This window comes from Scophthalmus maximus, chromosome 17, assembly GCF_022379125.1.
Source record: "Scophthalmus maximus strain ysfricsl-2021 chromosome 17, ASM2237912v1, whole genome shotgun sequence".
Taxonomy (NCBI): domain Eukaryota; kingdom Metazoa; phylum Chordata; class Actinopteri; order Pleuronectiformes; family Scophthalmidae; genus Scophthalmus; species Scophthalmus maximus.
In genome coordinates, this window is record NC_061531.1 from 1,103,391 (window position 1) to 1,119,014 (window position 15,624).

The 15,624-nt window shown below is 39.1% G+C and overlaps 1 protein-coding gene across 1 annotated transcript; it reads right to left on the minus strand.

The window, feature by feature from the left end:
• Positions 1–7,505: 7,505 nt before the first annotated feature.
• LOC118289010 (apoptosis regulator BAX) lies at positions 7,506–14,623 on the minus strand. Its single transcript, XM_035615645.2, has 6 exons — positions 14,369–14,623; positions 14,182–14,212; positions 11,624–11,782; positions 11,397–11,535; positions 9,557–9,661; positions 7,506–8,443 (listed from the first exon to the last, which is right to left on the minus strand). Exons 1-6 carry the CDS (start codon positions 14,394–14,396, stop codon positions 8,306–8,308), a joined length of 600 nt encoding a protein of 199 aa, XP_035471538.2. The 5' UTR covers positions 14,397–14,623; the 3' UTR covers positions 7,506–8,305.
• Between the last annotated feature and the right edge of the window lie 1,001 nt (positions 14,624–15,624).

A 15,624-nucleotide genomic window follows, 5' to 3' on the forward strand; every position in this document is an offset into this window, starting at 1 on the left:
CAAAAACACTGCAGTCTCCCCTCCCTTCTCCTCCTTTGTCTCCTCCTGCCTTTCAACCCCTAGCCGCCTTTTATTTTTTTTACTTCCTGTGGCACCTGAAACTTATACCAGAATCCACCAGTGGGTGGCAGAAAAATACTGAGTGTTACAGCTGTAATAGCACAAAAACACTCAGTCCCCTGCTGCTCGAAACATAGCTTGAAAAGGGAGGGTTTGTAATGTCCTGAGTTCAGTGGCTTCAAAAGGCTTCCGACTCCTTCACGATCTGCACACATTACTGTGTTTTAGATGTTATTGAAAATCCAAACAAGTCGACGGACAAAATCTCTCATTTATAAAACTACTCAGACCCTAAAGTCAGTAAAAATGTTGAACCCCAGCCAGTTGTTCAAATGTTTTTAAATCAGGATTCAAATGAGGATGTCACCCTATGTTTTGCTATCCAGCATCACCTCATCCATTTGACCTTTTTCCCATTTTTTTGGTTTGATCTTGACAGCTATTTGGAGGTTAATTTTAGAGGGTCAAAATCCTTTTGTTTAACCTTAATGCCGAAAATGGTGGTACCACTAAATCTACTGTAATTCTTAAAAGCATCTGCTTCAAAATATACATAAATGTATATACTACATTATATAAATGTTTATATGACCAATTTCAAAGTATCACTACATTTTGTTCCTGAAATCCAGTCTGAATCAACCTGTCTTCTGGGATCGGAATAATCCAGATTTTTCTACGAAACTCTGCCCTTTGCAAAAAAATCTGTCCGCTTGACTGTTTTGACATTATGCAACTCGGGAAAACAACCGATATGTCAGACTTTTATGTGACAAAGGGGCCTTTTTTTTTTTTTGCATTTTGATCTGTCCTCTTCTTTTATAGTGCTTCAGTAGCAGCTGACTGGAGAATTTGCATCATCACTAGTTGTATCTTAATAAATTCAACAACAACTAATATTCACATAATAGTTTATTCTGCTCATTCCAGCTCATGAAAATCTGAAACTACGGTTAACGGAATTATTCCTCTATAATAAAGAGGCTGACTTCTTGTAATTTTCTATTTCTTAATGTTGAATACAGAATATGACATGTATTTAGAGGATTTGTAATTTTCTTGAAGAGCTGGCCTGAGTTACAAGTGATCTAACAAATCACTTTTTCAATGAGTAAAACTGTAAATTGTAATGGGTAATGAATTAAGGGTATTTTACTAACTTGCTTGACATTGATGGACTGAAGTGGATGGTAAGAGTTATCATGCTTAGTGTAGTTTTTGCTAACATGCTCATCAGGTTTCACAACAAACTTTAATCATTTCCAGTCACAAGACTCAAAGGCAGAGGAATTCAACGAGTGCATAACGTGTATAACATGAAAATATATTGTTATAATAGGGAAATTATTTCATTAAAACAAGAGCATTTATTTGTTATAGGAACAAAATGGGATTTTTATGCAAAAAGCAATAGAGCCCTACTGATTTATCAGTTGACGTGAGCCTTTATGTTTGCCGATATGTGCCAATATGAAAAAGCTTTGGCTGTGACCCCTATATTTATTGTAAATTTATTGTAAATAGTGTGATTTTTATTTTATCTTATTTTACTCTGTTCTATTTTATTAATTCTATATCCCTTTTCTATTTGTGTAAATATATTGAGTGCTACATGCACCTTAACGATACCAAAGTAAATTCCTTGCATGTAACCTGTTACCTACCCGAACAATAAAACTGATTCTGATTCTGTTGGAAATTATGTCATTGCATAGTTTGTCCATTACAAATTGTATTTGTTATTATTATTATTTAGTTCCTCTAAATTCAAGTTCTACATATTTGGTTGTATTTTTCTTTTTCTTTTTATTGATAGTTATTTATAATATAGTTTATGGATAAACTATCAAATATCAAAGCCTTAATTACATTTCTTTGTCATAAAGATGACATCTTAGAAATCAATGAGAATTGTTTTAAATATGAGACGGGATGATCTATTGGTATCAGAAACTTTTTACGACCTTATATTGGTATCGACCCCAAAAATCCATATCGGTCACGCTCTAAAATGTAATAAATTGGTGTAGAGAGGGGTTTACCAGCATGTTGCCGTGTCCAACCCACAAGTGTGAAGTGCAGAGGGGGCCTCCTCGTGTTCACTGTGGGCTGTTGTGATAATATTGGCAATTAAATGACACAGTTATCAGCTATTTCTTATCAAGATCTTGTTGTGTCCTCCATTTTCCTTTCCACTCCTGAACCATGGTGATTTGAAACTAAGAGTCAGCTTATGGGACATGCAAGCAGCTGTTCATAGCGGATATTGTCAAGCGCTGGGGATTTCCAAGATGGCCGCCACAGGGAATACATCACCTGAGAGGAGAACATATAGCTCAGGATGCCCCAACCAGTGTTTTTCCACCACACAGACATAATAAATGAGCAGGGACAAGGAAAGAACTCTGGGGATTAATAAAAAATGAACATTAGACAGACAGAAGGGGAAAAGAGGGACCATTGGAAACACACAAACACACAAACACGCTACAAATCACGCTGCACAGGGTGCAGGTAAACATCCGAGAGTGAGTATGCAATCCTGATCATGGCTGTGCTCCTTTCTGAGTCAGCTCTCTTCCATTTTCTGAATTCTGAGCATTTTTTGACTAGCCAACCACAACAGGTCACACTCACATGCAGTCAAGGTCACAGCTTTTTCAAACTCAGAAAGTCTGCATCAGGAATAAAATCAGCTTTCCAGAAAATTGCTCCTCTATAACGAGCAATTGGCAACCATACGACTGTTTAGGATAAAATGTGATCTACATATGTTATGCCTATATGCATTTTTGTATAACATATATGGGATTAGCGCTGCATTTACTCTGAAATTGCGGTCCCAGCTCTTATTTTTGAAAAAGAAGGAAGTCGAGTCAAGTCTTGAATTTGATCACTTCAGATGCAACTTGACAAAATCCCCCAAAAGCTTGCAACTCGACTTGGAATTTAACACTTCACTTAAATTCACTTGGATGCTATAGCCTTTTGACTTAAAAAGAACAAAGACTGTATATTAATTAAAAAGTGTGCCACAAAATGTATTAATTTCCTGAATCGATGAACATTTATGCTATTCATTCTCAGGGAGTAAGCACTGAATTCCCCACAATCCCCAGATCTCCGACAGCATCCAGTCATGTTGCAGTGGAGAAGAGAGCTTTATGACTTGTTTTTTTTTGATACTCAAAGGTTTAGGACTTGTAACTTTACTCAGGACTTTAGTGGAAAGGCTTAAGACATACTTTTCTGTTATGCTCATACAGTACATCCATCCCAAAACATAATTCCTCCACATCAACTATCTTTCCAAGTTAACACATCGTACATTGTTTATATTGCAATAACTATGACCTTTTCTGTAAGTTAGTCAACAATTTTTGATTTAAAAAAAAAAGAAGTAATTTCAGTGATTTGTTCTCAATTTTGTGGGTCACAAGACCTCAGTGCACCGCTTTGGCGAGCAGATTTATCATATCACCAAGTGGTCAAAGATAGGAACTGCAAAAAGTGCCTATAACATTGTCTGCTGTGTCTAATACTGTAGAGTTTCTTTAAAAAAACAAACATTTGATCGACTAAGTCTGGAAGAGAAGTTGGTGATCAAGCAGCTTGGCCCTGATTGACCACACATTCATCCTGGTATGTTTATGTTCTATTCTCCTAATGTTGAAATTATTAAATGTAATTATTATAATAAGTATAATATATACATAATTATTTAAAAAATGATATGGAAAAGTGGGTATGGCTAGTGATGGAGTGCCGGGAGCCAGTGTCCGCCCCACTATGATTTATGACCACAGGCCTCTACTGCTTTGTGCTCTCAAATGTTTACCAGCAGATTGTGCAGCGATCCAGTTTGTTCTGTGTTCTCTCACATCTATTGTCGTCAATGTACATCACTGCTTCCACGACTGTTTGACATTGCTGCTGACTAAATTTGTTAGCCTTAAGACATGAAACAGGACTGTATTTAAGTCAGGATTTGTCAGCTGTGTCAGCTGAGTTTAACAGCAGAATCAGCCCATTCACATTAAAACAGTGTGTTAATTCTGGTGGAAGAAATTTTTTTTATTTTCATCTTTGTATAGTCCTCAGAACTTCTACCCATGTGCTCTGTATTGCAATACTACCCCATGTGAACATTCACAGTAAGTATAAGGTCACCACTTCTTCATCATCCCTCCGTCCTTCAGTCAGACCCTCTAGCTCATCCCTTGCTACCAGCTAATTAATAAAACTACCCTTCTCTGCTAATTGTCTACCATTTATAGGTCCACAGGAGACACCAGGGAGCGAAGGGAGAGAAACAGAGAGCGATAAGGATAAAGAGAGGTAGCAGTGTATGGGTATAATTATGTTAAGCCAGATCACACACAGACTTGATGGAGGTTATTCTTAGACACTGGGAATCTAGGGAAATGACAGGAAGGAGGACTCAGGTTTATTTCAGTTCAAAGTGCATTTAACAAGATTTTCTCTGAAAGAGAAAAACAACTGATGAAAAGCAGAGAGGGGAGAGTGAAAGAACTGCTAAGTGACCAACATCTGGCTTCTCTCCATTATTCAAGAGCTCTTACACGTGCATACACGTCAAGACGGGTGTAGTGAATTATGTGATATGTGACTGAGGAACCTGGTGGCCTGCTATCAGCCTGTCAAATGGTGCCATGGAACTGTGGTGCGACAACAAGATGTTGCTTGTAGCTGTTGATTTTCATGAGCCTTGAGAGCAATGTTGCTCGGGGAGTGTCGGCCAGTCAGCCCCCCGCTTTGATTGAAACTGAAAGAACTCAACAACTGTTGGATGGACTCTGTTTGACCCGCAAAGGACGAAGCCTAATGACCTCTGAATCCACTGACTTTGCTCTGGCGCCGCCATGAGGTTGATATTTCGGCCTTGGTAGTAAAATATCTCCTTACCTTTTGGACGATTTGCCATGAAATGTGGTCGTCGGACTTTTTCATCTAGCACTATCGCCGGGGTCAAAACAATTTTAAACTTGTCAACAAAAGAGCTGCGGCTCAAGTTATCAACTCACGGCCGTGGCATTCGCAGAGCATTTGGAGACAGCGGAGGTCAGAGGAGTGAGACGAGGGAGGAGAGAGCTGGTTAAGGGGTCATTGAGAGGAGAGAGTTCCTAGGCAAAACCAAAATGTCTGTGCACCTTATGGATGCCAAGTGTTACTGACTGCTTGACATGACCAGCATCCTACCGCACATTGCCCTCACCTATTTACTTGCCAAGCAAGCATCTTTGAATCTCCATCCAAGGCTTTCAGGGCTATGGCACACGCTCGGTGCTGCACACTCTCCATCCTGTCATGGTGCAGTCCCTGAGCAATACATTTTATGATATTACATCATTATGATGTATAGAAGGGATACCACATATGCACCTGGAGAAAATCCAGTTTGTGCTGAGTGGCAACCCACCATGGCGTCACATGTTGGTTTTTGAGGTTCCATTTTAAAGCCTCGAGTTTCGCATTTTCACCAGCGCCATGTTGTTTTTTTTGAAACCAGACGTAGAATTGGGGGTGGGTCTGACTGAGAGCTGGTCCACTGCATGCCCACCTACACCTGCAAAGAAATGCACCTATGTTTACTGACGTTACAAATCAAGTGAGAAGTAGTCACTTTCTCAGACTTCTATAGAAACCGACTTCTTCTTGCAACCAGGGAGTTGCCATCTTCTGGTGATTCCAGAGAACTCAACATTCTGCATTGGCTTCATTTTCCAGACTCGGTAACTACGTCCATTTTTATACACAATACAGTCTGGGGTTTGTACCGACAGTTTCAAAGTATTATATATATATATATGTATATATATATATATATATATATATATATATATATATATATATATATATATATATATATATATATATATATATAAAATAGTAAATTTCACATAGAATAATTTTGATCAGGATGGAAAAAAAAAGTTAAGGGGACTGATATCTATTAGTGCACAAGTTGTATGGCTTGTTTGAATTAAAATGGACTGTTTGACCTGGGGGGCCCAATCAAATGAATATAAAAAAAGAAAAAAATTCATCTGATTCACATTTAATTTCTGTATTTATTTTTTTTCACAATTTTATCTGAGTCATTATTTTGTTGTGATTAGCCCTTTCCAGAGCAGCCTAATGCAGAGCAACAAGGGAGTGAATAATATAATGCAGCGAATACATATAATAATTCACTATATATTGCACCAACAAAATAAGATTTGTAACCACACAAAACTGTAAACCAGAATTAAGAGTCAGATCATGCAGACGACACGTCACAACCAGGACGCCGCAGTAGGAACGAGAAGCTGACTGCAGGTAGTCAGATTAACAGAGGAAGGAGCCAGTAATAAAAGATTACCATATCAATTTTGAAATGAAATATTTTTTATTTTATTTGTCCTCCACAAATCCAACCAATAGCATTTAATATGCCACCAAAGTTTCCACTAACACCTGTGACTGCAAGCAACTTGGGAGTGTCATTTTCGAATTGTGTCCTGCAATTTAATAAAAATAAAATTAAAATTAAAATAAACACAAGGAAAGAGATAAAATCATTTATATTGTTCCGTATCAGTTCATACAAGTGTAACGAAAAATGTGCAAAACTATGGAATCACTTTTTTTTTGTTTTGTTCTGTTATTGGCCATGAATTGTGATCTGATCTTCATCCAAGTCTCAACTCCAGAAAAAAACACAATGCGGTAAAATGAATAACACACTTCACTAAACACACAGTGCTCGGTGAAGAACTAAGTGAACCGTTTGATTCAATAACTGGTCAAACCTGTCAAACTCTTCTAGTAGCTAGAGATCAGAGCTGCACAAAGTTCAGCAGGAGTTTTTCTTCCTGAAGCGCTTCTTCCGCATGATGAGGGTTTGGTTTTGTTTGGAGGGGCCAACTGCTTCCCCTCAGCCTTCAGCCGTTACTCTGGGATCGTTTTCTACCTCACGGAGCATTCTGTGCCTTTAGAGTTAGCTCAGCTGGATGCCCTCTTCGAAAGGAGAGTAGCCACAGTAAAATCATCTCCGGCGAGAACAGTGTTTTGTATTATACGTCACAGCAGCGAGCGTAAACCTCCAATCAGGTTTCATATACCTAACTTGTTGATTGTTCATGAGCTCAACTGAGATGAAGATCGGACCACATTTTAAGACACAGAAACTTTCTGACTGCCACTGTATGTAATGGTGACATTTCCCAACATCTGTAAAAGCCATTTCCAACTAGCTGATAATGTCCACCATGACTGTGAACTGTGTCAGGAACTAGTGCACAATGTTCACCCCGCTGCAGTTGGAACTGATGGAATCTTGGATGTCAGATAAGCTCTGTTCATACATTAGACTGCGACAGCTCTAAAACTGCCGGAAAGAATCATTCTTTGTCAATTTAAAAAAAACAACCTGACTTTAATGTGGTGAAAAGTAAAACTGCTTTAATATTCTTTCACTTCGTGTATGAGGTTGACTAGTATCGATAAACTCTGATGTTATCGGCTCTGCTTTGTACTGGATGAATTATGAAAATACATTTCCTGTTCATTATTTATATGTAAACATCACAAATCAGTCACTGTTACCAATCCAGATGATGATGATGATGATATTGATGCATGTGAGGGCAGAGCAGGGCGGGAAAATGTTTTAAATATGTTTCTATATTCCTCTTAAAGATTGGCAAAAATAACTAATAAGTACTGATACAGTACCTGATCCATGATGATCGGCAATAGCAGGAGTGCTATTAAGATTTTAATGGTAGCTTTCCCAAATCAGGATGTGGCATTAACAAGGCAGAAATCAACAAATGGGAATCAAGAAAATAATGACAGATTTTTTAAAAATAAATACAAGAAATTATTAAAGATGATAATATACTGCAACACAAATCCCAGCACATCATTAAACCATACATATTTCTGCCTCCCATCTTGAGGACAGTGGTAAACCTGTTACACTGTTCAGACAGCATCTGCTTGAGTTTATTTTTTTTCCTTTTTGGATCCGAGGGCTGAATTTCTTGATAATGATACAGTACGTCTTGGATGGTTATATGTGTCTACCATCTCTTTTCAAGTTTTGCATAAATATTGGAAAGGTAGAAAAGTAAAAAAAATGGTAATCATCCTCAGGGGATGTTTGAACCATCTTATTTCATAGTCACGTCCGATTAAGGCTGAAACATTGTGGTGTGTGTACAGGCGCGCCTTAGAGTCATCTGGTCAGTCTCCAGGTGATGACGCTTCCAAGAGACAGGCCGGCAATGAATATGATGACAAGGCCTACTCTCTGAGAGCTCAGGGATGACACGCTCTGCATGGACGCCATTGCCAGCTCTGAGAAACTGTTGATCTGTGGACACGGACACACACACACGGACACACAGACACACACACACACACACACACACAGACACACACTTAGTGTACATACTCCCTTAGTGTCTGGAGTAAATGGAGTTATTGACACAAAAGCAACCTACACTACGTCTTTATTGTTATGGAGTGTGCAAACAAGTCATCTCTCCTGGATTGGAAAGAAGGTTAAGGAGGTAAAGAGAAGAAAAAACAGGTCCTTCACCTGTGTTTGGATTGATGAGTGCACTTCACGTTCAATTCGTTAACCAATCGATTCCTCTTCATTATCTCCCTTCATCAAGACTAAAACAGTCTTCTCCCTCAAAAGCAGCCTCCAGGGTGAGTACATGTGAAAACTCAGTTTCAGCGTGTTACAAGGCAAACTGTGCTTTTCCTAAATGATGTCATACCTGGCGCCAGTGTGGGGAAGGTAATAATCAAAAGATAAGATAAGCTGCTTTAACTGGCTGCCACTGGTGCAGCGCCATTGTGAATTAAAACTGAAGTCGGTTAAAAAGTCATTGAAAATAAAAATATAGTCCTTTTTTTTAATGTGACACTACACAAAAAATTTAAATGCAAAAACATAAATTATTGTTGTTATCAGTGACATATCCCAGGGTTAACCCTCTAAAAATATACCATTGCATTTAGTGAAAGGAAAATAAGTAATTTTAACAAACAGTCGCGTTGTGTAAACAAACTGGCATTCAAAGGTTTGACATACTGAAAATGAAAGAATATTTGGATGTTATGAGCCGCAGTTTCCTGTTTTTTGTACTGTGATATCACCAGAGGCTGTTTTTGAAGCAATGCACAAGGGCTAGGCAACAACTAGAGAGAAGGACACTATTTAACTGCTGTAGAACTGAGAGTATTCCTTTGTGGGTCATTTCTTCAGATCCAACATGGAGTCTGGTGGACAAACAGCTCCACCTAGTGCTCAAGCTGACATCATTCCCTTCTGACACAAAAGATATCATTAGCTCTGAGTTGAAAAGAGTATATGCCTTCAATGCAGCCGTTAACCTGAAAATAATAATTTTATTGTGTTCAGCTACACTGCTGAACAACCTCATTAAGTGGAAGAGATGAGGTTCTGACGTACCCATCCTCCATGTTCCCGAATCCAGTCCAGGAGTTTGTTTTTGAAAAAATCGATAGTCCACTTCAGGATCTCACTCACAGACTGAGGCAGATGAGCTTCCACCATCTGATGGACACACAAACGCAAGGTTTACACGCAAAGTTAGGCTGCTGCTGCTTAACAAGGGATCTTATTTCAACAGAGCTGCTAGGTGCACTGCCACCAATATGCATGCGTTTAACAAATGCCGATATTCTGTCCCGACTTTCAGACATTTGGGGACGATGTCTGCACTTAATGCAACAAGTTGTCAACATGTCTCTCCTCTGGTCCGTGTGTGTGGGGTGGGGTGACGCACACACACAGCAGAGCAGAGAGAACCATAAATGATGCAAAACGTAGAAAGGACCCTCACACTGACCTGAAATTAAAAAAGTGAGATAGAAAATGAGGTAAGTAACATAAAAACTTATAATTTCTTTCCTATGAGATAATGATTAGGGAAACTCAGCTATTTATTTCTTCTTTTTTCTATTTGTGTTTTTTCTGAAGTTCAGTAATTCTTGAGTCAGTTTATCTACTTTACTTTCAGGGGGAGCTGGAAAGTTCTGCTGTTTATTTTGCTTTCTCGGCATTGTCATGATATTCCTTAAGAATTTACAAATTAGCTGATATTATAGTGCATTCACTATACACAGGGATCTGACTTAATTCTAATGTGACTGTGTGACACGTGAAAGTCCTGCATTGAATATGTTAAGTATGAAATATAAAATTAAAAGTACTCAATGCAGTAAATAAAAATTGCTATTATTATTATATGTTTAGTCATTAGATTATTACTCCTGCGATAATGTAAAAGCAAGTTACACCAACACCAGGAGAGGCGTGCTGGTGCCTTGAACATCATAGGACATTAGTCCTGTGTCAGGTTCTGCTTGTCTGTTGGTCTTTATGACGAACAGAAAGTGAAAGCCAGGCCGCTCCTTCGCAAGATAGAAACTCCACGATTCCTGGCATCCACATGTGTAGTTTAACGTCGAAATCTCGCAGCTGAGTTCAGCTCCCTTCTACTATTTTGTATCCAACTGCATCAAATGCTTCAATTGATTGTTTGGTTTGTAAATAGTGTTTTCATAAGTTCTCTTCACGATTGTCAATATAGTTAATGATTTACTTTAGCTGTGCAAATTAATGTTTGTGAGCTGGGCAAGTGTGTGTGGGTGCGTTTCTTTATGGGGACACACGAGTCTTTAAGTCAGCGGCAGTCGAGGGGGAGGGATGCACAAACGTGCGTCACACAATGAAGATTATGGTGTGATAATCATCAATTTCCAAACTGTGGTATACGGTGAAACCGAGTTACCGCTGCAACACAAGTCCAGACTCATTCTTATCAGGTCAGCACTAAATCATGGTGAACATTTTTTTGAAATTTAAAGACATTTCTTCAAGGCATTCCAGATATATCACATTTATGATGCATGTTTAATAAGGTCACAATGACCCTGACTTTTGACCTTTGACCACCAAATTCGAATCAGGTCGTCCTTGTAATGAAATTTCCTGTCAGGCCTCACTGATCAACCATACTCACAAAACGTGAGGTCAGAGTGACCGTAACATGGACCCTCAAATTCTAATCAGTCCATCTTTGAGTGAACATCTCCGCCAATTTTGAAGAAATTCCCATAAAGCAGTCTTGCGTTCATCTTCAAGAGGACAAAATACGCATTTTGTGAAGTGACCATACTGACCGTAAAACATTTGTACCATCTCCTCATTGAAAAACAAGTCACAACACTGCCCTCAGGCGATCTTTGCAAAGGGCATGACTGCAGCAAAAACAAAATTAACCCACCTTGACTGCCAGCTTGCCGGCAACATAGAAAAGTGCAGCGATCCTCTCCCAGGTGATCCCATGCTCAAACACTTTCTCTGCCACTCCATTAAATTTGTCCCACTTTGAGCCAGAGCATTTTGCTACCCCGTCTACTGCACTGTGACAGAAACGTAAAGCAAAATTGTGACAGTGTCAGTGTAAATAAACGTTATTAAACTCTGAGTTAAAGCGGTTGAGAGACTCACTCTTGGAACTCCTGGTCATCCTGCATTCTGTCGCCGATGATGCGGACCATCACACCCAGCTGGGTCACCATCTTCTTCTCGTGCTCGGTCTTTACTTTCGCAGAGGCAAGGTGCGGGACGTTCTCCGCGGGCATATCCTTCAGTTCCTCCTCAATGACCCTGGATGAGATCAGGAACTTGAAACACAAGACCCCAACCAAGAGACATCCCGAGGTGATCCCAGGAATGAGTATCACGACCAATGACTACATATAAAGATGGACGACATGGGCGACTGTGGGTGATAGAGCAGGTCGTCCACTAATCAGTGGATCGATTCCCATCTCATCCCCTCCACATGTCAACGTAACCTTGGGCAAGACTCTGAACCTCAAATTGCCCCTGAATTAAAAACTTGACTGATTCTCAGCGTGCTACATAAAGAAGCACTGTGTGAATGGCTGTGATTGGGGGAATATTAAATGATACTGTAAAGCTCTTTGAGTGGTCTGTGTTACATAAGAAAAGCGCTCTAAAAGTACAGTCCATTCATTACAGCTCTCAAAAGTGAAGTCAAAACCTCTTGATCGTCCCCCCTGGGGGGTGGCTGCAGTAAAAGTCAGTAACCTCGCCTCATGGAACATGAGCTACTTAAAAAGTCAAAGTACAAAAGTGCAGCCTGTGCATACAATTGATAATCACACAGATATACACTCAGCTGGGAGCACACATCTTGCTAAAACAAAAAACAATCACGGTTCTTAGTTTAATCGCTGTATTTAAAAATATGATGAAAATGTTTCAAAAGAACGGCTCATTGTTCTTTTTTTTTCTTGAAAAACTGAAATTGTTCGTTATCCGCTGAACCTCGACAACACATAGCTCTCATGACTGACTGATTCTCTCTGCAAAATAAAAACGACGAGTCCCAAGCGCGATTCGGAAAGGTAATCTACCGTGGTAATCAGCTGTTTCCTATACACTGGTTTATCTGTATACAATTTCCACACTGACTCTCATTGTGATTTTCCTGGTCAGAAAAGGTATGGAGGGAGAACAGTGACAATAAACTGAGGTTATTAAAAAATGAAAATTGGAATTGAAACAACAAGTTTTGGCACTGAAAAAATGTTCTATTGAAAAATAAAACACAAACATTAAAAGATTATAATCTCATAATCGTATTATTTTATTTCATTTTGATATTTTTATGCATTATGATGGGTTTTTCACTTTCAATCATTACATTTTTTTTAATGACAGTTTTTTATACACCGTCAGGATTTTTACAATGTCACTGGCTTTCAGTTTCAACTTCCTGTCACTGTTCGGTGTAGAGAGGAGTGGCTTGAGGGGAGGGACAAGGAGGCCGCGATTTACGGATCATTTCAGGGGTATGGTTAAAAAAAACTGTCATTGAAAAAAGACAGACATCAAGAAAAATGTAAAGATTGAAATTGGAAAACCCATCAAAATGTATCAAAATATCATAATAAAATCAAATAATATGAATCTAAGATTATAATTTTTTAATGTTTGTGTTTTACTTTCAGTTGAACATTTTTTCAGTGCCAATACTTGTTTCAATGCCAATTTTTTATTTTTAATACCTCAGTTTACTGTCACTGTTCTAGCTCCATAAAAATGTAAAAAAGTAACTGTGCTGTATGTTTTAAGTCTGGGCAGCTGCTTTCTTATTATTGCTGAGCCTATCACTTATTTGGTCTTTGACATTTTGTCAAACCAACCAAAATGTAATTTTATCATATCAGAGCAAGAAAAGAAGCAAATCTTTGCTCTCGAGAAGTTAATTTCCTGAAAAGAATATTTTAATGATATATGTATTATCAAAATTGTTGCTGATTGCTTCTGTGCCGCTTGAAAAGACTTATTATTTCAACTCGAGCTTTGATATCATATGATAGGATACAGGGTATGATGTCATCGCCCTTTTTTTCTATTCCAAAACATTAAAGAAATGCTATTTTACAACCAAGGCATGAAGCTGACCTTGACTGTAATATTAAGTCGTGCTGAAAAGTCAATCAATGGTTTTAATAATTGATTAATCGGGGTGGCTGTGGCTCCTCCAGCACGCATGCCGATGTGTCCTTGGGGACGACACAACCCTAAATTACCTCTGAAGGCACTTCCGGAAGTGAATGAGTGTCGGTGATATACGTGCCGTGTATTGAGGAGCTGTATGAAACTTGTACTGTAAAGAACTGGACTGGTCAATAAGTCACGAGAAGTGACATAATTACAGTCAATCTACCATTTACTTCATGTAAGAAGGAAATACAGTCATGGGTCACATATTTGATCATTTATTTATTGTTATGGTTGTAGGATTAATATCTTTAGGTGTTTTTAAAAAACATCACCGTGAGATCTGTGGAGGCGATGCCAGCACATTTTCACACTAACTGATTATTTGATTAACTTGATAAAAATACATTAAAAACCAACACTAAATCGACAGTGTTGAAGCCCATAATAATAAGTACAATAAAAACTTAGATGGTAATTGTTTAAAAGATTCTTTTTAATGCCGGAAGCAAAGGGAAAATGAAACTTACTCTGTGATCAGGGCAGTCCCTATCCTCTCATCTGTGGAGGACATGTACAGTTATAATCAGTACAGTTACAGTGAGGTATCCACTACATGGAGTTTCAGATGCAATGAGAAGCCCGGATGTTAACTCGGTTCATCTCGACTCACAATGTGAAGTTGTGGTGTTGAAAATTGTGTCGCGTTAAACTTACCGGACACGCCGTTTCCTTCACACGCCATGGTTAAAATGGTTATTTAAAAAAGAAACGGCGTCTCTTCGTTGTCACAGGGCCCCTTTACATGAACAGTACGAGGTCTCTTTGGAAACCGACGACTCCTCCACAGACCGAAAGTTGCCGCAAACTCGCAGGCAGGAAGCGAAGACACGGACAGTGACGTGCGAAGGAGGAGTGGGCGGGAAGAGTCGAATGTGCTCGCGTCAAATCCGTCCGTGTAGAAACACGAGTCGTGCGCGAGGGGCCAACGCTGACAGGCCAATTTATACTCCACCTACAGGGGCAAGTCACAGGAGGAGAGCCACACCTTCAGGAGAGGCGTGCTGGTGCCTTGAACGTCATAGGACATTAGTCAGGTCAGTGTGTCAGGTTCTGCTGGTCTGTTGGTCTTTTTGACGAACAGAAAGTGAAAGCCAGACCGCTCCTCCGCAAGATAGAAACTCCACGATTCTCGCAGCTGAGTTCAGCTCCTTTCTACTATTTTGTATCCAACTGCATCAAATGCTTGCTTTCAAGATGGATTAATCTGCCGATTATTTTCTCCGCTGATCAATTGATTGTTTGGTTTGTAAATAGTGTTTTCATAAGTTCTCTACACGATTGTCAATATAGTTAATGATTTACTGTAGCTGTGCAAATTAATGTTTGTGAGCTGAGCAAGTGTGTGTGGGTGCGTTTCTTTATGGGGACACACGAGTCTTTAAGTCAGCGGCAGTCGAGGGGGAGAGATGCACAAACATGCGTCACACAATGAAGATTATGGTGTGATAATCATCGATTTCCAAACTGTGGTATACAGTGAAACCGAGTTACCGCTGCAACACAAGTCCAGACTCATTCTAATCAGTTCAGCACTGAATCATGGTGAACATTTTTTTGAAATTTAAAGACATTTCTTCAAGGCATTCCAGATATATCACATTTATGATGCATGTTTAATAAGGTCACAATGACCCTGACTTTTGACCTTTGACCACCAAATTCAAATCAGGTTGTCCTTGTAATGAAATTTCCCATCAGGCCTCACTGATCAACCATACTCACAAAACGTGAGGTCAGAGTGACCGTAACATGGACCCTCAAATTCTAATCAGTCCATCTTTGAGTGAACATCTCCGCCAATTTTGAAGAAATTCCCATAAAGCAGTCTTGCGTTCATCTTCAAGAGGAAAAAATAGCATTTTGTGAAGTGACCATACTGACCGTAAAACATTTGTACCATCTCCTCATTG